Raw genomic sequence first — 23,576 nt, 5'->3', positions numbered from 1 at the left:
ACCTTTTCTCTTGTTCCCAAGATGAACTCTATTCACCTTATACTCTCTGTTACAACTTCTCAAGGATAGAAAATGTTTTAGATGGATGTGAAGAGTGCCTTCTTGCATGGAGACCTATATGAGGAGATCTATCAAGAAACCTCTAGGTTTTATATAGGATGCATCTCTAGTTTATAGACTTCAGTGGTCATTATATGGTCTCAAATAGGCCCTTAGGGCTTGGTATGAGAAGATGGTGCCCTTTCTGCTTGCATCACACTTCACACATTATCATCTAATTGTGTGGTGTACATTCAATATCACAGGGTTGATCTTTGGGTACCTGTGCTATATGTGACAATCTCATTATTACAAATAGCTTGTCCTCTATGATTTAGAGTGTTCAGAGAGCTTTGATGGGGCACTTTGAGATGATAGATCTTGATCTTCTACACTATATTTGGATCTACATGTTATTTAGTCTTCAGATGGGATTTATATGCTACAATAAAACTATGCTCTTGATACACTTAAACACTTTGGCATGCTTGATTGCAAGCCTCCCCTCACACCATTTCATTCGGGTGTTGTTTTGTCTACCACATGCACTACTCCTTTAGTAGATCACACATTATACATAAATACTTGGTTGGAAGTTTGTTGCACCTATTATATACTCATCCTGATCTTTCCTTTATGGTTGGCCTTATCTCTAGATTCTCACACAATCCTCATGAAAGTCATTAGCAAGCAACCAAATGTATTTTTAGGTACATTCAATATACTACACATTATGACTTTCAGTATACAATAGGATTCCCTCATATTGTAGGCTTCACTAACTTCGATTGAGCTAGTGATGTCAATTATCATAAGTCTACTTCTAGTGTTGTGTTTTCTTTGGGTTCTAGTCTTATCACGTGATCTTTCAAGAAGTGGTTTTCTATTGTGTTATCATCAACAGAGGTTGAGTACCAAGTTGTGGGTAACTAGTTAGGAGATTTTATGACTTTGATAGTTGATGACAAAGTTTGAGTTTCCTCCTAATAGTCCGACTACTCTTTGGTGTGATAATTAAAGTGTCGTACATATTTCCCACAACCTAGTGGAGCATCAATGGACTAAGCATATTGAGATCCACACAGGCTTAATCCAACAATTGATTCAAGATGGTTCTCTAATCATGGCGTACATACCTACAAAGGAGAAGTTTGCAGACATCTTTAGTAGTGATCCATTCTTTCTATGAAGGAAGTTGTCATTGTGGGGTCTCATTGAGGTATTTCTTCCTTTAATTTTTTTGTAGCATTCTTTCCATCTCTTTTTGGAGTAGAGTTTTTTCCATGTGGTTTTTTCTGTTTCTCCACTTTATAGAAATTTGGTTGTGATTGGGTACCCCATCATGCCATGTTGCTAGGACCCAACTTTTATTTCAGCATTGTAGTTTCCTTGCTTTTCTTGCATTGTCTGTAGCCATACCGTTGCTCATCATTGGGGGGGGGGGGGGGGGGGGTGTTTGAATAAAGCAATAACTTAATTATTCAGTCATCTTGACTTGATCATTAATTTACCTTTACTTCACTTTTAAGATATCACTTTATGCATTAGTGATATTTAATAATTATATTACTTATTAAATGATTTCCTTTTAGGGTTTCTTATTTTAGGTTACAATATCTCCTATATTAGGATTGATCATTGTATACTTCATTTATTCACTTGATCTAATAATATAATCCTTCATATTTTTGGAGTCCAAGCCCTTGCTTTCTTATTTCATTATTCTAAGTATTAAGTTATCTTTGCATGTGGGTGATCTTGGTTTCATGAAGTTGGATTGACAACTTCTACAATAAGTGGTGGAAGCTTAGAATTCAGGGGTTGATCTACATGTGATTGAGGACTATTGGTCTAAATGAAAACAAGAGGATTTATGAATATATAAAATAAAAAATACTTTTATTTTATAACTAGAAGAAATAGGATGTGGTAAATGGATAGATTATATAATTAAGAATTTATTCAATTTTTAGATTAAAAATGCTAATGAATTATTTGATTTAACCAAATAAATATAATAAACATTTATTGAATTAATGGTCATTTTTTTTTGATCTCACAAGGATATTTTAAGGTGTTTACACTAACATTTAAGTTGATCTATTGATAAAGAAAACTTGAAATACTTAACAACTAGAATTTATAAAGAACAATTTCAGGTTCAAGGTTTGAGGATAAACCTTAACCATTTTCATGAGACATGTTTGAATATTTGAAGTGAAATCCCCATGAGTGAGACCTAAAAGGCTTAGAGAATATTGGACAACCTTTTTAAGAGTCAAGGCTCTAACTTGACTCTTAGGCAATGTGAAGATTGCAAAGCAAAAATGACACACTCGAAGCCTAATCAAGGCATGATGATGACATCATAAAAAACCTTAATACATCAAGGAAGGACATAATTTAATGAAGGAGACAAATTGAAAACAAACTAAGATACAAAAAAGGGAAATACCACATAGAGGAAACAAATATGAAGGTTCAATGAAATGCAATTTCCCAAAATCAAATTTGAGCATAAAATGAGAACAAAAGGATGAGATGGACAAAAATAAAAAATGTGAAACCAACAACAAAGCTAAAGCACTCAAACCTACTTGGAATCATCATTACGAGGTAGACAAATGAAGTACCACATAGTAGCTAAAGGAGACACCACCACAAACACATGATACACATAGGGAGGCAAACATTGAAGATCATAAATGAACTAAAAAAAATGAAGGATTGTTAGGAACAATTTCATAGAGCCCACAAATAAGATATCATTTATTCAAGTGACTATCAAAATGTTTCATTTGATCTTCAAAACCTATCAATTCTTCATCATTAAAGTTCCATTTATGCCTACCAAGCATGAAAATTGCTTAGGCAAACATCAAGTTTGACACCCAAGGTGACAACATGTCACCACCATTAGAAAATAAGGTTTGAGCTTTCCAGTTAAGGCATGTGAAAACTTGAAATGGCGGTGCTCACAACAATGAAACAATAGAGGAAACTTTGTTTTAGAAAAAAACAAAATAATTTGTGAGTGTAAGGCACAAGAGTAACTCAAAGATAATTTGGAAACTACTAATCCATACAAATATTTTACCTTGACATAGTTGATGGGAGGGGTTCTAGTTTTACATTCACTCGATAGTGCTTGAGCTTTAGCTCAGTTTATTGATGATCTCTTAGTAAATAATTATCATACTAGAAGTAAGGGAATTACATCTTTGACATCTTATCTTTTCTCATGTAATTCATACATGTTAAGCTTGACAATAAATTGTTTGAACTTGATTGTACCATTACTAATGCTTTTCCATTGTACTATTGCAACAATATTTTTTTTACTACTAAATGTTTATAAAAGATTAACAACACTAAAATAATTTGATAAACAATATTATTTCTACCATTTTACATATTTAAAAAATATTTATAACTATTGATTACAACAATTAAATTACTTCCCCTCTTAAAATAAAATGCCTTCAACTTAATAAAATTGAAATAATTACAGAATAAAACAATAGTCTCAAAATAACTTCAATGATGTATGATCACTATTCAATAATTTCCCCTTTGATAATAACCAGAGTGCCATCTACTATCCTTGATCCCCAACTTACAGTAGTGACAAATGACAAATCATTTGAAGTGCTGAGAAAGAGTACACTATATAATGGCCCCGCGCATTCTATCTAAACATCAGGTAAAACTAAAATTTTAAAGCATTTGCGCCAAACGGTCGAGAGCTCGGAACTCACCAACTCTGAAGCAGGCGATCGAAACTCAGGAAGTCACAGCAGGGACCTGGGGAGGGGACAAAAAGGAAAGAACATTTAAGGCTGTGGGATATGGCGGTTGCACGTACTGGAGTATACGTCGACGACTATCTCGAGTGTAAGAGTACACAAATCCAATCTTAACATGATTTGTCTACAGGTCTCTATTTGTTTCTGATTTGGTTTTGTAAACTGAATTCAATTGTATTCATTGAGTGAAGATGCGAGCACATTGCCGGCAGACATTCAGAGGCTTCTGTCGACAATGAGGGAGCTGGACGACCGATCGAACAGTAATAAATTAAACCAGATAAGCTTTCAAATGACTATGTTATATGCATAGTATTTAGTTTTTGGAAATGCGTGTATGTTAGCGTTTAAGCGGGTTTCTGTATGTATGCGTTATTGAAATCCACTTCTGTTGTGTATTCAGTGATGCTGAATCAGACTAGAGAGCAGACACGACAATGTTTAAGTTTGCCTTCCCAGAGTTCGAAAAGGGCCTCGCTCGAGCAGGAGGGAACAATCGAGAAGCTGAGGAAGGATATTGAGTGCAATCAGGAGAACATAGTCAACCTTTCTACAGAAAAGGTGTTGCTTGCCAAACAAGCACATGATCTGGTAGGATTTATTCAATCTACTGACTCTGCCTATAATTCGTAAAGCGTTTGTGGGGTTTACATTTGGTTTCTCAACAAGTGTGATTTCTTTTTAATTTTAAATTATGCCAAAAATTTGGGTTTTTTTTGTCTCGGTGGGTAGGTCACCTCACCCGCTTTTCTTGAATCAAGCATGCACATTGTAGGCTGTCTAGGGGTTTAGGTTTACAAGTAAAATGACTAGATTCCCTTTTTCTAATTGTCTGTTCTATGCCAGAAGAATTCACTTTCTAGGCTTCCCGAGGAGTTTAGGTTTATAAGTAAATGAATAATGGCCATTGTTGAATATCCTTCGGAAAATAGTTGTTAATTATGTTTTATATGACATTACAAGCACATTTTTGGGCTAGTAAAAATTTGGATCGCCCCATATAGTTATTCTAGAGAGAGGATGTAATGTGCCAATACAAACTGTTATGCCTGGGCGTGAGAAAGATTAATAGAAAGAAAGTAAAGTCAAATGAAAACAAATACCCGGTCAAGGATCCTTGATTGGTGTTTTGCTGTTGTTTACAGTTACAAGTAAAATGACTTCAAGCTTTATTAAGCACTTATGTTCGGTGTTGCAGGTTTTCTGTGTGAGCCTAAGTAGTTCTCCCTGTGCATACTCAGAAATGATGCGAACTAGAATGCTGTGGAAGCTTCAAAAAATTGATATCTATTTATCAGGAAAAATATAGCCCCTTAAAATATCTGAACCGATTAATTCAACCTAGATTAATGAACTGGGACTGGAAAGTGATAAAGCTGAATTAATTGCGGAAATTAAATGAATTTAAATGTGGTTTTTAGTTGGATTCTTTAGATGGGAAAGTGATAACAAAGATGCCAAGAATTGATTTGCTACCATGCTGAGACTTTAGAACTTGATCAAGTGATGCTTCAAAATGTGCAAATTGAGTGTAATTTGTTCCTATTCAGATCTGCACCTGCAGAGATGAACAGGCAAAACTCTAATTTTTAGAATGAGCTCGCCTCTATCTTGTGATGTTTGAATCCGAGCAAGGATTGACATTGTTTACACGCACTTTTGGGGAGTCTGCTGAATTGAATGAGTTCTGTTCTCTTCAGTCAGTCCCTTTTGCTGACAGATTCAACAACTTCGGAACAAGGATTGAGAACAAGCAAATATGCAATGGACTTGGGACAATTTATGCTGGTGTAATCCTTTGATGATGCTACTATGATGCTGTCATTATGAGGCTATCCTTGATGTTGTCTAATAAATACATGAATGTCTTTAAATATAACATAGCACAGAAATTGTGCCAGGTTAGCTCACAGTAAAAGCGAGAATGTTCTTGGGGTGTTGATTGAATTTTAAAAGATTGAAGTACATATCTGCTATAAAGTGGCATATTCTTGAATACATTTGGCTGATCACATCACCTTATGTAAATTCCATCACCACTTATCCTCAAGAAACGAAGTTTGTGGGTACTGTGTGCTATGAAATAGCCTCCTATGGGACTAATTGCAAGAGGCAGGCGCTACAGAAAAAAATGTCTACTGAGAAATACTATTGGTGGGTAGTACATTTTCTTGAACTTTATAATTGAATATACAATGTATCACGGAGTATCAGAATGGGGGGAAGGGTATGAGGGACGGGGACCGAAGGCCTAGATTTGGGGACGGTGGTCGAGAGATATATAGTACTTAAACAATAATTATTGAAACTATAAGGAATAATAAATGAAAGTTTGCAATAATAAACACATTACATTGAACAACAAAAATGTTGAATATTAATTCCAAAATAATGAATCTGTTCAAAATTTAAAATATAGTTGGCCATAGACCTAATGCCTCTAATCATTCCCTAATTCCACTCCAAGCTCCTCATCGCTTAAATGATTGGACTCATCAAGGTCAAACTTATCCAAACCAATTCCAACCAACCTTGTTTGTGCCACAACATTATCAATTCGGGTTGACTTCTCTATCTCTATATGATGGCGTGTTGCAGTCAATTAGACAGAAGACATCGTGCATAGCTACAAGCTTCTTTACCCTCATAGAGGTAACCATGTTCCTCTTTGTTAATGTATAGCTTCAGAAGAAGTGAAGTTCTCAGATATGTGATTTCATCACAGAGATATATAATCCCTAACATATGTTTACTAATCATCATATACTTAATCATATTTGGTGTTTAATTACTATTAGTTTGTTATTGAAACAATTAGTTTATTAGAAGTGCATGACCCCATAGGGCCATGACTCTACATGGCCAATGGCCATGTATAGTCATGACCCTACGAGACATGCACCTCTTCTTCTCATATATTACAACCGATCGCTGGGTGAATCAGGTCATCAATAACAATGGCAATGATCTGCTATTCACCAGCCATAACACTCGAGTAAAAGACATATATCATTGCCTCACTCAAATCTGTTAAATACATATATCATTTGGACTGTGATAAGGAACATTATCGATCTACTTACTCTGTCAAGAGCACATCGATATTATTAATCAGAACCCGATTCAATTGCATATACATTTCTGATAATATCTGCATCATTATATATTGATATTGCATCAAAAGAGATTTAGTTTATCTTTATCAGTGATCCTACAAACCTTTGCATGGTATCAGAGCCACCCTGATAGAGAAACTCAGATTTATAATAACTTCTATATCAGAATTTGTATAACCTTAATTCAAAATGGTGAATCATGTAAGACTAGAGGATAGGCTTGAAGGAGCCTCAAATTTTGCATCATGGAAAATTAGAGTAATGATTGTACTATGTGAAATGGAGCTAGAAGAATTAATAGAGGAAAATAAATCTATGCCAGAAAATGATCCAGATAAAACAACTTGGAAAAGACACAACAACAAAGCCATGAAGATCATCATAGATTCAGTTAGAGATCACATTCTTCCATCCATATCAAATCTTAAAACAGTCTTTGAGATGTTCTCCACTATAAAGAATACTTTCGAAATTAATAGCACAAGCAGATTGCTAACATTGAAGCAAGATCTACTATACATCAAGATGAATAATGGAGAATCTATTACGTCCTATTTCCTAACAATCTTAGAATTGAAAGATCAACTTGCGACCATTGGAAATCAAGTAGATGACAAAGAACTCAGCATTATAGCCCTAAAAGGACTACCACTATCTTGGGAAACATTTATTCGTAGACTAAGTTCTTGATTTGAACTTCCTAAGTTTGAACTACTCAAAAATGAATGCACTCAAGAAGAGTCAAGGTTAATTACAAGAGGAATCATTTCAAATCAAGAGGGAGAAATTCAAGCTCTTCAAATCAGTACCAATAATAAGGGAAAAAGAAAGGGAGTTCATCAAAACAAGGAATTCAAAAAATCATACAAGAAAAGTGATTGGTCCAAAGTACAATGCTTCAAATGTGACAAATTCGGTCACACTTGTTAATGTTATAATTCTGAAGGATAAATTATATTATATTTATGAGATATATAATATATGACAAATATTATATATGGAATAATTAACTTATATTAAGAGTGATATATATATATATATCTTATTATATAATCATTATATATTGAGGGTATATTAATTGTGTTATAATTATAATTAATGTAAGTTAATATATTAAAGAGACATGTCTCTTCAAAAGGCATGCCTCCTTATATCACATATATTCATTCGTATAGTAACTTGGAAAACACATAAAATAACCAGAAGTGCTATTATAAGTTACAGATCCTATTTCACTAACATGGTATTAGAGCCAGGTTTTCTCTAGGCCTATGAAACTTGCAAATCTACAATATCACAAAGAGGTGACAGTTGCATACAGACTAATGTCAGAGTCAAAGAGACCTCATAGTGACCAGATCCAACTTGGGATCTATATCATGTTTAATGCTACATCACGATATTAGAGTCGGTTACAAATTATAATTAGCAATGACTGTTGTTTTGAAGGCAAGTAAATCAAAGCATATAATTCTTGGCAATTAAAAAGTCATCGCATTAGAAGGATAACTCTAGCAGGGTGGAACACACTCACATCTTCATCGCACCAATCATGAATATTAATCATGAAGAGACATGGCAGAGTTTAAAAGCATTTTGTGTGGGTGTAACTTAAATAAGACATTTTGATTTCAAATGGATTGAAATGTGATAATTAATAGAATATGACAAGCATCACTGTACCCGTTTCTTAAAAAAACCATATCGACTTGAAGCTTTGTTGCATTCATTGGAGCCAAAGTAAGCAACCAAAAAAAAATAAAAATAAAAAAAATGTCAAGGCAATATCAATGGTGAAGAAGGCATTGAGTATGTTATCCATAACTGAAAGAGCAGAAGAAACGGGTTCATATAGTAGTCATGTTTTGAAGGTTGAAATCCACGCCGAATACATTACTAAGGGATCGATGTTATGAGGACCTGAGTTGAACCTCGGGCATATATTAACATTGAAATCATGGATTTTACTGCTGACATAATCCATGATGTTGTAGCATAAATGTGTCACAACAACCGTAGTGCTCTAGCCTAGCTTTCAATTGATATTGGCAATACTCCATGCCGCATAGACTGGACCGTCCAAGATTTCTTCATCTGTAAATCCATCATCTTGGAGCTCAAAATTAACAAAAGAAGAGGATTTTTGACATGAATAAGATAGAGATTAAATTATGACATGCAGTTTTGGTGATAAAAAAAGAAGTAATAAATCAAGAAGTAACCAATACTTAGTTAAATAAATACATGTGTGGTGGAAGCAAAATTGATAGTTAAGGTTTGAAATGATGAGTATAAATATTGACCATAGTTATTACTTCTCATTGAGTATAATATGAGCACCTATTTTCTCATGATTTAGTAGAGATCATGTATAGTTTTTTTGGTTGCAAAGATTTCTCTCCATTAGATACCACCTTGTTGAGGAATGTTTAAATGGCAGATATGGATGAGCCGTGGAGGTTTGAAGTTGGGTGATCAGTCCTCAGTTTGATCACTGGTTCTATTCACCAAGTTCATTGTGAATCATCTGCGGCGTGGGAATTCGGAAATCCACTTTGGCGCCAAATAATATATTAAATCATTGGATGATGTCTTGGATCAGGTTTGCAAGGCCGGATGGGAAATTCACTTACAACAAAAAGTAATTTAAAAGAGAGGATGGTGACTGTTGATTGGATCAATCCATTAGTCAAAGGCAGTAGAAAGTAAATGGGAATGCATAATCGAATGTGGCATATGAATTATAATTAAAATATTTTCAACACACGTGGATGCCACCAATTGACTGTAGGGACCAGTGCATGTTATGGTTATGCCAGTCCGCTAAGTTAGGAGATCACAATCATGATGAACATATGCTAAGGCATGCGCTATTCCTCGCACAATCTTGTAACCTGTTGCCCACTATTTGATTGCTCTGTCTATTGTTGGAAAGAACTCATTGATAACAAGCTTTTGACCCAAGGATGGAACTGCCTTGTAGACTGACGTAGATCTGCCTTTACTGAGCAATAGTTGGCAACTTGCTTGAATGATAATGAAAATGTATAGATATTCTTGAATAGACCAAAGAACTTGATGAACAGATGATAGGCATATTCATCTACAAATTCTCTAATTTCTCACCTAAATCGAGATCAGGTTGTGCATTTATGGAATTGAGGTTGGACTCATGCTTGATATGATTTGGAACTTGCATCCGGTCTGAACCGCAGGACAATATATATATATATATATATATATATTCATGCTTCCACAGTTCTGCAAATGATGAACATACTCAACGTGGAGTGCAGTATATTCCACCGAAGGTCTATGCAAATATGAATTACAGATGAATATATAAAAATACAAACCATCTATGTGAAATCCATGTGGTATACATAATATGACATACATGTGGGTCACAGAAGAGCGAAGGGGAATATCAATTCTGTAAGCACAAGTGTTTTATCAATACAAATATGAGATTTGTTAATAATCGCTTGAGGCACAAAGAAGGGAATGCAATTAGATTAAAGGAAGAATGGAAAGAAGCTTGTCATATTTAATGTGAAGGAAAAATGTTCGACGATATTAGAGTGGGAATTTTACATTGTGGGGGAAATATTAAACAATGTTCCATTCCCATATTAACTATGCTTAGAGCAGAGACATCAAAGAAGAGACACCATTAGGATGTGCAGGGATGTTCTTCCATCATAAGAAAGAAAAATAAATGGACCCACTAGAAATAGGCAATGGTAGAATGGAGCCAAACATATACATGGGAAATAAGGCGCTTGAGGGTGATGCAACGTAAAAGCACCGAGCCCCATTAAAAGGGGATTAATTATACCATTGCCGAATTCAACATTGGGAAATAATAAAGAATAAAAAGGATTTTTGGAAGAAGACTAACACTCAAAGAAGAAAGAAGTAAATTGCATCAGAAGGATGTTAATGAGCATTTTGAGATAAGAATTTTCTTGGTTATTATATCTTAAATACTACTTTTATTTTTCTGTTGTAGTCTATCTTTTAATTATATCCATGCATGTAATATAAGATCTATTTTCTTTATTATGCTCTTATTCTTTTCTTGATCTTCAGGGATGATTCTTTGTAATAAAGAAAAAAAAGAACAGAAAGGAGATTGTGATTCATGATCTTATGCAAAATTGTTTTACAATATAAGTGGAAATATTACATTGTGTGGGGAATTTGAATCAATGTACCATTCCCATTGGTTGACAAATACTTGTATGAAGGCATTTTCTAATTGGAGAAATTTGTATCAAGGAAGTTGGGAAGAAGATTGGAACATTAGTCATGCTACCAAATATTGTGCAGACTCAATCTTATTATGGTAGCTTCAAAGAAGCTGTGATTTAGGATTCATTAATCATCTGATTATCAGGTTAGGATAATTTGAGTCTCTTGAAGTGAATATCCTTGATGATTGACATTATGAGAGGGAGGTTGACAGTTCATTAGAGGAAACCTTGGAGAAAGAGAGGGAGCAAAAAATAAAAATGCTTAAATCAAACTTTTGATGATTTTGGTTCAGAAGGAGTAGACCTTGTTGATGGATTCAACACTAGTAAAAAACTATAACAGCTAAAGGACTATGATTCATGGGATAAAGTCTCATGTATGTAGGCTGGAAGGCCTTATGCTATCAAGATACCCATTGAACTAGGGAAGCATGACATGACTTGCTACCAAGAGGTTAGAAGGATGATAACAGATTCAGAGGAAGTTTGACACTTCATTGGAAAGAACCTTGTGCTAAGAGGTCAGAAAAGTTTATATCAAACTAAGAGGGAGAAACCTTATTCTTTGATATGTTTCTATGGTGAATGTTGTGACAACACCACATGACAATATTCGTGGAGACTTCATGCGAACTTTTGATGTCATACATGTATGAGCTTGTGTACATCATGAAGAAGTGACGACTTCTAAATGATTATCACTTGTATTAGAAGTTGTTGTAAAGTGATGTCCTTACAATAACTTGTAGCATGATTCATTTTGTGAAATTGTTTCATGCGAAGGCTTTATCTTATAAATTAACAACTAGGTGTTTGATATCATTAATTTGATTATCTACAAGTTGTATAGATATATTTTCGGTACTTGGTGAATATCTTGCCCTGATATTCTGATAGGCCAATACCACATTGAGTACTTGGTGATAATCATTCAATTGATGTTTCTGATAGGCCATTACTCTTGAGAGCTTGGTGAATATCATATTGTTGATATTCTGATAGGCCAGTGCTCATGTTACCTAATATGATATCAAATAGTAATTGGTGAATATCATATGTTGATATTTTGATAGGCCAATACTTATATGGTATCTTATATTGGAAATCTTCTGATCAAAGATTTCCTATATGTATAATTTTTGAAATATTACCTATGGTGTAATATCTATGTGTTTTATGTTTATCCTTCTTCATTAAGAGGGAGTGTTAATATTATAATTCTGAAGGATAAATTATATTATATATATGAGATATATAATATATGACAAATATTATATATGGAATAATTAACTTATATTAAGAGTGATATATATATATAAAATATCTTATTATATAATCATTATATATTGAGGGTATATTAATTGTGTTATAACTATAATTAATGTAAGTTAATATATTAAAGAGACATGTCTCTTCAAGAGGCATGCCTCCTTATATCACATGTATATTCATTCGTATAGTAACTTGGAAAACACATAAAATATCCAGAAGTGCTATTACAAGTTACAAATCCTATTTCACTAACAACACTCATAAAGTCTGTCCGAAACGGGAGAAAATTCAAGCAGCCCCAGCGGAAATTAATGATGAAAAGGATGAAAATCTTGCATTTTAAGTTGTTGAACGAAGAGATAAAATGGATAAATTTAAATGAGAATCCTAAAGTGAGGAATCAGAGGGAGAGTGATACATTTCCAAAGTTTGAATACACAAATGATGTATGCAATGTCGTACTCAGACCTAAAGATAAATCAGTTATCTGTAAATTCATTTTTTCTCATCAATATAAGCATATTGAATCAAAGATATGGTATATTGAGATGTTCTCAAGTTGGTTTACATAAGTACAAATGAGCAAACAACGAATATTCTTACCAAACCTCTTGCCAAGGTTAAATTGGAATATTTCAGAGGTAAACTTGTTATGATCAAATTGTAATTTTTGAATATTGAACGTAAGTTTCAATTTTATATGTGTGTTTATGCTTCTAATTGAACAGTTGCATCAAATATGTAATGAAAGATGACGATCTTTCATAGACATATATTTAGAAGGTAATCATTGTAAGGTGATGATCTTACAAATGATAGGCCTGTTATCATGACAGTTTATGTAATTGTTCTAGATACGCTGGAAGTCATTGATAACGAATGTATTATGATCACTCTTGTTGTTGTTCCGGAATGGTAGAGATCATAATACATGTTATGATAGTGTTCATAACATTGTGATTATGATTATTTGACAATTCACTATTTCAGAGCGTTAAAGTTAGATAATCTGTTATGTGTGTGGATATCATTAATATTGATATCTTGTTAAGGTTCTTGAGATATGTTTGATTTTTCACTTCTCCATTGCTAAGAGGGAGTGTTAATGTATAGCTTCAAAAGAAGTGAAGTTCTCAGATATGTTAAGTATATGATATGTGATTTGAAGTATCCCTAGCAGACCGATTCACTGATCCGCTGTAAATTTATTTAAATAAATAGAATTCTCCTACAATTTTTAAGTGTTCTTAACTTCTTACAGAGTAGACAGAAGTGCAGAAGTTTGGTGTTTGATTTTTGATATTGTCTCTTCAAAATAGATGTGTTACAATATCTACTAGTAACAACAATATTTAAATAGCATATTAATAATTCAAAACCACAACACTTGAAAGCTGGGAATACCAAACGAACCCAATAATAACTGTTACAAAAATAAAAGCAACTCAGTACCTTAGCTACAGTCAATGCCAGATATGGATAGGCGGCTAGCTACAGGTCTGCAGCAGATCTGTTCTTATTCCAACGCCCAGGTGTGCAGAAAAGGCGGCCCAATGCTGAAGATCAGATTTGAGATGGTGGCTGCTGCTAAAGATCAGATAAAAAGGGTTGCCATTACTGAAATTGCTTGCTTTCTGCCTGAAAATAGTACTGAAGACTTGCTGAATCACAGCTGCTTGAGGGTTACATCCCAAACAGTTTATTCTCTCAACCTAGGGTTGGCGTCCTAGTTGGAGGAATGCTCTACCAGAGCCAAGCGCCCAAAATGATGGATGAATAATGTAAAAGATAATTTTTCCTTCCTTTGCTTCTCCTTATAACTCCCTACTAGGCATTCGAACCCTAAAAATGACCTAATATGACTTAAGTGGAAACTTTGGGTTATAATGTTTATTTTCATTATTGGCGTCCAACATAGATGAAAAACATTATTTCAATCATGGTAAAAGTATCAAGCATCACCGAAGCTCTTGTAGCTGAAAATCAAATTGTAGAGGTCTGGCACTTTCCAACGGACTATCACACCCCAACACAACTGATCAACTGGAGCCAAAAGCCTCCTTATTTCAATCTAGTGGCTAATAAATTAGCCTTATTTAAATATCTAATTACTTAGGGAAATATTTAAATATTTCCCCAAGAGCCAACTAATAGCCAGATCACCATCAGAAGGTGAAATTGAACTTGCCACCACCTGTGACTAATGCCGGATATCAAGAAATAATCGACAGTCTCATCCCTCAAATCTAGGGATAACCCTAAAAAGTAGGAAGACCTCTGAATCTCTCGAAATTGAAACTAGGGGACGGTCTCCTATAACCTCAATGCTGGATGAATACCTCCACCTCCTAGAAAGTAGGGGTCTCCTATAATTAAGGAACTCCTCTGAATCGTGCCCTCACTGTCAGAAACTTCAAATTTGAACACTGTAACCCTAATTGAGCCTCTAAACACTCTTGCCAACCTACGAGACTCCCTGATAGGCTAACTCACATATCACTACTAGAAGGAGCTAAAGAGGGGACATGACATGATTTCATCACACAAATATATCAGATATGTTAAGTATATGATATGTGATTTCATCACACAGATATATATATATATATATAGTCCCTAACATATGTTTACTAATCATCATATACTTAATCATATTTGGTGTTTGATTACTATTAGTTTGTTATTGAAACAATTAGTTTATTAGAAGTGCATGACCCCCTAGGGCCATGACTCTACGTGGCCAACGGCCATGTATAGTCATGTCCCTACGGGACATGCACCTCATCTTCTCATATATTATCACCGATCACTAGGTGAATTAGATCATCAATAACAACAACAATGATTTCCTATTCACCAATGATAACACTCAAGTAAAAGTCATATATCATTCAGACTGTGATTAAGAACATTATCGATCTACTTACTCTATCAAGAGCACATTGATATTATTAATCAGAACTGGATTCGGTTGCATATACAGTTCTGATAATATCTACATTAGTGTATATTGATATTGCATCAAAAGAGATTTAGTTTATCTTTATCAGAGATCCTACAAACGTTTACACTCTTAACATATTGAATGGAGCTATATTAGACCAATTTCTCTTAGTTGCAGAAGAACTAGAAATATAGGATAACGGATAAATGGCTAATGTGGTTGTCAAAAATGTAGGTCTAGAAATGCCATAGTTTCCCTATTTATCCTATCCTCTTTTGAATATCCCTCAAGAGTGACAAATTTTGAACATTTTGTACAAATGATGTCGATATTTGAAGTATCATATCTTTTGAATAGTCTTTATGAACCTAGTTTTTAACCTCAACATCTTATATATTGGTAACTCTGCCAAGCTTTTGCATAATACCACTTCAAGATTAATATATTGTTATACAGGCAACCGTGTGCAAGGAAGTGTCTTATCTTTGATGTTGGTTGAATATTTTAATTGCAAAACTAAAATGTTGGGTCCTTTTCTTGTATGGAAACAATCACTTTTTCAGCTCGGACAAGCAATCACTTTTTTTCGTCAACTTAGAGTCTTACAATCTTATGATCGTTAATGAAGTCGAATCCCTTCGTAACATCTTCAACTTAGAGACTGACCTTTATGATCTTACGATCGTCAATTTATACACTTTGGCGTAGCTTCGAAGCCTATCAATCTGCCCTCGAGATCCTAAGATTTGCTGTCTATCGTATGGTTGCGGGACCCTTTAACTTTCCTTGCGATGTTATAGGCACAATTATCTTGACCCTATGATCTTACGATCGCGATCTATCGTAACATCGGCAGCAACAACCTTAACCCTTACGATCCTATGATCGTGGTCAGCTAGCCCCTATTGTGTCCTTGGCGGTCTCATCATTTACACTTACGATCTCATGAACAACTATTTATCGTGAGATCAGAACCCTGACTACTTGCTTCTGTCGATGGAGAATTTGATTGAACCCTTTGCATTCTCATTCGGTGGGCGATTGTTTCGAAACTGGCCCTTTACCTTTTATGCCTCTCGTGATCCTACGACAACACGACGACACGACCATCACTTAGCTTGTAGCATCAAAAGCTCTTTGATTTGGCCTTGAGATCTTACAATAACTACTTTGTTGTAGCGTCAGAAGCCTTTCAATTCAACTCGGAGATCTCACGATCCTCTCGACACTATGACAACTTGACCTCATGACAACAACCTTGCGTATGGTCGGAACCTTCCTTTATCTGCCTCGCGATCTTATGAACATCGCTTCATCCTAAGATTGGAACTCTATGTGCTGTGCCCCATCGGAAGACCATTGAATGAATGTTTTTACCTTATCCGATGCTTTAGCCATCGAAATTGACCCTCACGATGCTACGACAATAGGAACACATGAGATTGGGCCGACACACGTCCAAAGCCCGCTTCCTCGCTTTGACTAAACCTTGTGCACCTTCATAATGTGGGAATGCGCCAACCCCAGATCCTCATTTGATCAACGGCTATTGGAGAACTGGGGCCCTGACCAATAGAACATGTCCACTTGGAAAAACTCTGACATACCTCTCAACTCGGCGAGCCACACCAAGAGACTGGACCCACAATTCCACGTGGCAACCGTTCGCTTTCTCGCATTCGTTAAAGATCATGCATTTTGAAAATGCGGGCATGCGATTGCCATCGATCATCTAGAATCTGATGGTAGAGAACAGTGGGACCCTTGACCTAAAACTTGCATCTCTTACCCTTCATGCGACTGTGCAACAAGGAGAAACAAAACATTGCCACTAAAATTCTCCGGTTAAATAAAATGTTCTGATGCTGTGCTAACCGTTGGGAGAAACTGCCTCGCACCATTGCTGCTTAGAACATAGTTAAACCCTGACTGCGTGCGACCATGCGATGAAGGCTATCGCATGGTTACAACTTAAAACCCATTAAGTGATATAACATGAAGGGCTTGAGGCCATAGGATATAAAAATAACCTAAATTTTTTTGGCGTATTGTTATATTATTCAAATGTTTGAATTTTTGAATATTATGACCGTTGGGTATGCTTAGGCTTTTAAAATCAATTTTTTGGCGGGAGGGCAATTTTGGCTAACAATTTTGGCGACTTAGGGGGGATGTAAGCCTGCTATGCATTGACCAGTGACCATTACTCATCCATCGGGCTATAGAGTCAAAAAAATTCCTTGTGCATTGTGAAACACCATAACCTTACCCCTGTTTCTTTGCAACTTGCAAAACTTCAAAACTTGCTATCTTCAAGAGATAGCCTGTGCTCAACACTTCTTGGAAAATGGGAAAAACTGAAAGCAATTACTCTACTATGTACATGAAAACCCTAACCTTCTTTAGAAGCAGGGTTTGAGGTAGATCCCATTGACTGGGATTGGCAGAACATCACCATTGGGCTTGGATAACTGAAAGGCATTGGCCTCTTTGGAACTGGTGATCACATAGGGTCCATTCCAAATAGCATTGAACTTGGAATGTCTACCTGGCTTGGCTCTATTTGCATCCCATTTGAGGACAAGGTCTCCCTCTCTGAAAATCTTGGCTTTAGCCTTTCTGTCAAAACTTTTCTTGACCTGCTGTTGGTGTGCCTCAAGGATTTGCATAGGCTGCTATCTTTTCTCCTCTTTAGCTCCATCAATTCTGCCATCTTGACGGTCATGGCATCATCTTCAATGAGCTCTAGTTGATGAGCTAGCTCTAGGGAAGGGAACTCTAATGAGATAGGAAGCCTTGCTTCTCTTCCATAGACTGGCATGAAAGGGGAGTTCCCAATAGCCCTCTTAGGTGTTATTCTATCAGCCCAAAGGGCAGTCCTTAACTTCTGATGCCAACACCTTTGATTATCTTCAATTGTCCTCTTCATGATCTTGATCAAATTCTTATTGGAGGACTCAGCCAAGCCATTGCCTTGGGAGTAGTAGTTTGAGGATGTACTCAAGTATATGCCATGATCAACTGCCCAAGAGCAAATATGGGTCCCAACAAAGGACTTGGCATTACCTGATGTTATCGTTGAAGGAGTGCCAAATCTGGTTATAATTCCATCAAGGAATTTAACAACTGAAGTTTCTGTAGCATCCTTCAAGGTAACTGCCTCTGTTTGTCTTGTAAAGTAATCAGTAGCAGCTAAGATCCACTTGTGACTAAAGCTGGAAGGTGGATTGATTGGGTCAATAAAATCTAATCCCCATTGAGCAAAAGGTTGATCAACTTGAATAGGACGAAGGGGAAGAGCTGCTAACCTCTGTTTGCCTGAAAAGAAAGCACACTTCTCACATTTTCTTACATACCTATAGCAGTCCTGAAACAAGGTTGGCCAGTAATAGCCAACTCTCATGACCTTCATTGCAGTTGTTCTTGCTGAGAAGTTACCATCATCAGGGCCATCATGGAACTCTCTCATCATCCTACCAGTCTGATCCGGATCAATGCATCTCAATAGGGCTTCATTAAAATCCTTCTTGAAAAGAATTCCATCCACCAGAGCAAAGGGTATAGACTGTAACTTATACTGTCTTCTTTTGGCTTTATCCATCCTTGTGGATATCCTTCTCCTAACAAGAAGGCTATCATATCATGCATCCAATTCCTTGGGTTCTCATCTCCCACTGGTTGCTGATTTGTCAACATGTGCAACCTCTTCAGTCATCTCCTGAGATGAAACCATCTATTTACACCAAAGTTGCATGGATACGGATACAGATACAAATATGGATACGATATTGGGTACGGATACGGCCATTTTTTTAAGACCACCAATATGGATACGACTGGACACAACATTAATAAATAAAACATAAACATATATTTAACATAGTTTTTAAGTTATTATAGGAAATTTTCATTACTCCAAAAGCAATATTGACACTTAATAAGTTAATTTAACACTCCACAATTTGTAAACATAGTAGAGTTACATTAGAAGATAACTGAAAAAATGGGTTGCTTAAATAGAAAAACATTTTATTTGTCTTTCTCATTTGGTGTAGGTTTTGTTTAAACCATTTTTAAAAAATTGCTTTAATAAAGCTTTTTTGAAATCAAATTTGGGAAGATTTACATGAAATCATTTAAAAAACCAAATCCCATAGTATTTGGCATGGTTGGAAAATCAATTTTTTTTAGGCAGACATGGGTACAATATTTGACGTATATTCGGGAAATATTAGATACATTTCCAAATTGGATACGTGGATACGAGCGCCCAAGGAAGGATAGAGGAGTTTCCGACAACTTTGATTTACACAATCCCTTTCCCCTCACAAGTTTGGTGACTTGGATATCAACATCATACTCCATGACCTTGGTGATCCAACCAGCCCTTTTCTCATTAACATCCTTGCTCAAGAGGAAGTCCTTCACACTTGCATGAGGAACCAATAAATGGATCTTATTGTGAGACAAAAGATGACTGAACTTCTTTAAAGCTCTTAGGATTGCAAGAGCTTGCTTTTCCACATAGCTGTATTTGTCTTCATATTCCTTAAGTCCTTCACTAAAGAAGGCTATAGGTTGCTCTTCATTCTTGTCATTTGATTGAGTCAAGACAACAAAGATGCTTGACTCATCCCTAGGGTGTAGAGAATAAAGTCCTTATCAAAATTGGGATTGATAAGGGTGGGGGCTGATGCTATTGCTGCCTTGATTTCTTCAAAATTGGCTCTTCCTTCCTTTGTCCATGTGAAAACCATGTTCTTCTTTAGCATAGTTGTAAGGGGCATAACCATGGTAGCAAGATTAGGAATAAATCTTCTTACAAAATTAATCCTATCGAGGAGGCTTTGCAACCCTTTCTTATGACTAGGAAGAGAGAGAGCAAGTATTGCTTTTGTCCTCTGTGGATCAATGGTCAGACCATCTTTGGACACAATATGTCCCAACAACTTCTCTTGATTGGTGGCAAAGATACACTTACTTGGGTTTAGGGATACACCATATTCTCTACATCTCATGAACACTTGTCTTAGATGGCCAAAATGGTCTACTACATTTTTTGAATACACTGATGTCATCAAGGTAGATCGACACAAACCTTTCAATCATGTTCTTGAAGGCCATCTCCATTGCCTTTTGAAACGTGGCACCTACCTTTGTCAGTCCAAAAGGCATTTTACTATAAGCACAAGTGCCCCACTTGGTTGTAAAGTCTGTCTTATATTTGTCAGACTCTTGAACCAAAACTTGGTTATAACCATAAAACCCATCCAAGAAAGAAAATCTTTCTAAACCACTGACCTTGGATAATATTTGTTCCATGGAAGGGAGAGGGTGGTGATCCTTAGAGGCTTGGTTAAGGTCTTTGAAGTTTACACATAGCCTAATCTCCCCACTCTTCTTCCTAACATGAACAAGGTTAGCTACCCAAGAGGAATGCTTAATAGGGAAAATGATGTTGGCCTTTATTAGCTTGGATAGCTCTTTTCTCATTAATGACTCAATCTTGGGATTAACTGGTGTAATGTCCCCATTTTTGGCTGACCTCGTATAGCGTGCCGGATTTGCCTATCCTCGACTCTCGTAGGCAAATGGTGTGGAGAGAGAGTCAATTCTGCGGATCAGATGGTCATATTTTGCTCTTGAAGAAGTGTTAAGAGGTTATATTTCATTATTATGTGTTATCGGGGCCTACATGTTATAATTTTAAGTTGAGTTGCACTTTTTATTTTATAAAATTACTTTATTATAAAAAGTGCATTATAATGAGATTTTATAAAGGATGTTTCTAGAAGTTCTAGAAAAAGTGCATTATAATGAGATTTTATAAAGGATGTTTCTAGAAGTTCTAGCAGCTTCTTAGAAAAAGTGAATAAATAGAGGGCTGGGCCTCTCATTTGGACATGCTTGGATTTGAGATTTCTTCTACTTCTTCCATTGTGGAGCAATTTGTAGTCTCTTGGGTCTGCAAATACTATTCGATCTTTGGGAACGAATCACTCTCCTAGATTGGCATAACTGAGGTAGTGAAATATCTACTGAAGGGTTGCATAATTGGAGTTGGTATTCAGCCATCTCATTGGAACTTCATTGAGAAATTGTTTGAAGGGTTTATTTTGGTTGGAATAAGGGTTTCAGATTTACCCTAGCATTGGTGAAGCGTTTGGCAGGGGTTTGAAGACAAAATTTGTGCATTTTCAGAATTGTCAAATCAGGGTTTGGAACCACATAATTGCTCATATCTTCTCAACCCCTTGGAGTTATTTTTTATGGTTTGGTAGGGTTACTACCTAACCCTAGGCGCCCATATTCCTTGCATTTGGGGGTCCCAAAACCCCAGCATTATTTTTATATAGGGGCCGTACATGCTGGCCTGGGTACGGCCTTGCCAGTAAAATCAGCAGCAGCAATTTGGGGGTTCGTTTGGGGGCAGTTTGTGGAGGATTTAGTGTCTTTGGCAGCGGTTTACATCAGACATCTCCAGCAGCAATACCAGGTGCACATAATGAGGTTTTTGATTGTCAAAGGTGTTGCATACAAATAGTTGAATAGTCAGCACTGTCATTGCATTGTTGGTTATCTCCAGTTATTAGTTGCTGTTGTAAACCAGTCATCTATCATATAATCTGAACTGGGTTATTGTCATGTCATAGCATTGCATTGTCAAGGGTTTGATGTATTAGAAGTGCATAGTTGTGACAGTCCCCTAAATCTGAGATTGTAAAATCAGTCATTAATGTAGATGCACAGCTCAGTCCATTATAATCAGTTGTAATCAGATTTGCATGCATTGATAGGATTGAATATGAAGGTTTATATGTTGTCATCAATCTATATTCATATGCATATGTATTAGACACCACAGTCCTTATATTCTGAAAGTATCAAATCTGAGAGTTTCCATATTCTGAATATTGTTATTGGTACTGTTATTTCGATATTGGCATTGTACTTTGTGGTTTCGTTGCACAACAATTAGCCCTATTCGCAGCTCTATTCAGTTACATGCCAAGTGTTTGACAAATTGTCTTAGTTCAGTTTGAGGGTTTTAGTGGCCTTAATAGTAAGGGTCATTACAACTGGCCTCTGTTTTTGTCTGACTAGTTTGGCATTATCATTTAAATCTATGGTATGCTGAAATAAACTTGGGTCAAAGCCCTTTAAATCATCATATGTCCAAGCAAATATATCATTAAACTCTTGACATAGATGAACAAAATTTTCTTGTTCAGTTTTAGATCTTACCTTTCCCATATTGAGGGTCTTTCCATCAACAACTGCAACTGGTATGTGATCATTTTTGCTGGCAGCTAGATTCATACCCTTGTCCCTTGCTTGGTCATCAGGATTGAAGACACTCTAAGGTGATTAGACCTTTGGGCAACTTATTGGAACTGAGGTTGATGATTTGATCACCATACTGGCCCTGCAATTTGGATTGATTCCTCTCTGAAAATTCTGCCTCATTCTGTAGGAATTTGACAATTTGCAAATTAGAGTCGAACACTTGTCAATTGGTGTTGTTTTTTGGAATTGCAGGTTTGACAACCACTCTGATCTATTGCTTCTTGTCATCTTCAATGTTTTTTGGCACATCATAAGAAGCACCAATTGCTACAAGCCTGTTAGCATGTTTGTTCTCTCTCCTAGGGATGCTCTGAATGTTGAATGCTTGAAAACCTTCAAGCAAATCCCATACCCTGTGCTTATATGATTTGAGGAGATTGTTCTTTGTAAGATTTTGATTTCTAACTTGATGAATAACTAGGACAGGCATTTTTTAGGATCCCTACAGTCTTGACAGAACTACCATCCAACTGAAGGACATCCCTAACTATGGGCTCATATTTTATACCAAGGAGATCGGTTACACTCTTGGGCATTACAGAGCTACTAGCCTCTGAATCTATCATACAATTATGGACTAGTTTATCTCCTATGATCAAGGAAACATAAAAGGGAGGAGCTGAATTTCTTACTTGTTTCTCCCCCTTTTATCGGTTGCATCAAGCTTGTGGGATTTTCCTCTCTAGGTGGTTGATCTTTCTTTGATTCTCTAGTATTGTATTATCTACTTTACTACTGTAATTTCCTGTGCCTCTAAGCTATTGTAATTCTTTGTTGAATCTCTTTCATCCATTAA

The 23,576-nt window shown here is 35.9% G+C and overlaps 1 protein-coding gene across 1 annotated transcript in view; it reads left to right on the top strand.

Moving 5' to 3' along the window:
- Positions 1-3,737: 3,737 nt before the first annotated feature.
- Positions 3,738-23,576, top strand: part of LOC149532914 (PHD finger protein ING2-like) — a 131,030-nt gene continuing 111,191 nt past the window's right edge. Inside the window, exons 1-3 of the mRNA XM_089805042.1 lie at positions 3,738-3,933; positions 4,037-4,108; positions 4,249-4,436. Of these exons, the coding sequence (XP_089661168.1) occupies positions 3,888-3,933; positions 4,037-4,108; positions 4,249-4,436 (306 nt within the window). The 5' untranslated portion in view covers positions 3,738-3,887. The remainder of the gene's footprint in view (positions 3,934-4,036; positions 4,109-4,248; positions 4,437-23,576) is intronic.

This window comes from Cupressus sempervirens, chromosome 10, assembly GCF_028749045.1.
Source record: "Cupressus sempervirens isolate cs-2001-9-10 chromosome 10, ASM2874904v1, whole genome shotgun sequence".
In the NCBI taxonomy this organism is placed as follows: domain Eukaryota; kingdom Viridiplantae; phylum Streptophyta; class Pinopsida; order Cupressales; family Cupressaceae; genus Cupressus; species Cupressus sempervirens.
This window is presented reverse-complemented; position numbering and strand designations above follow the sequence as displayed.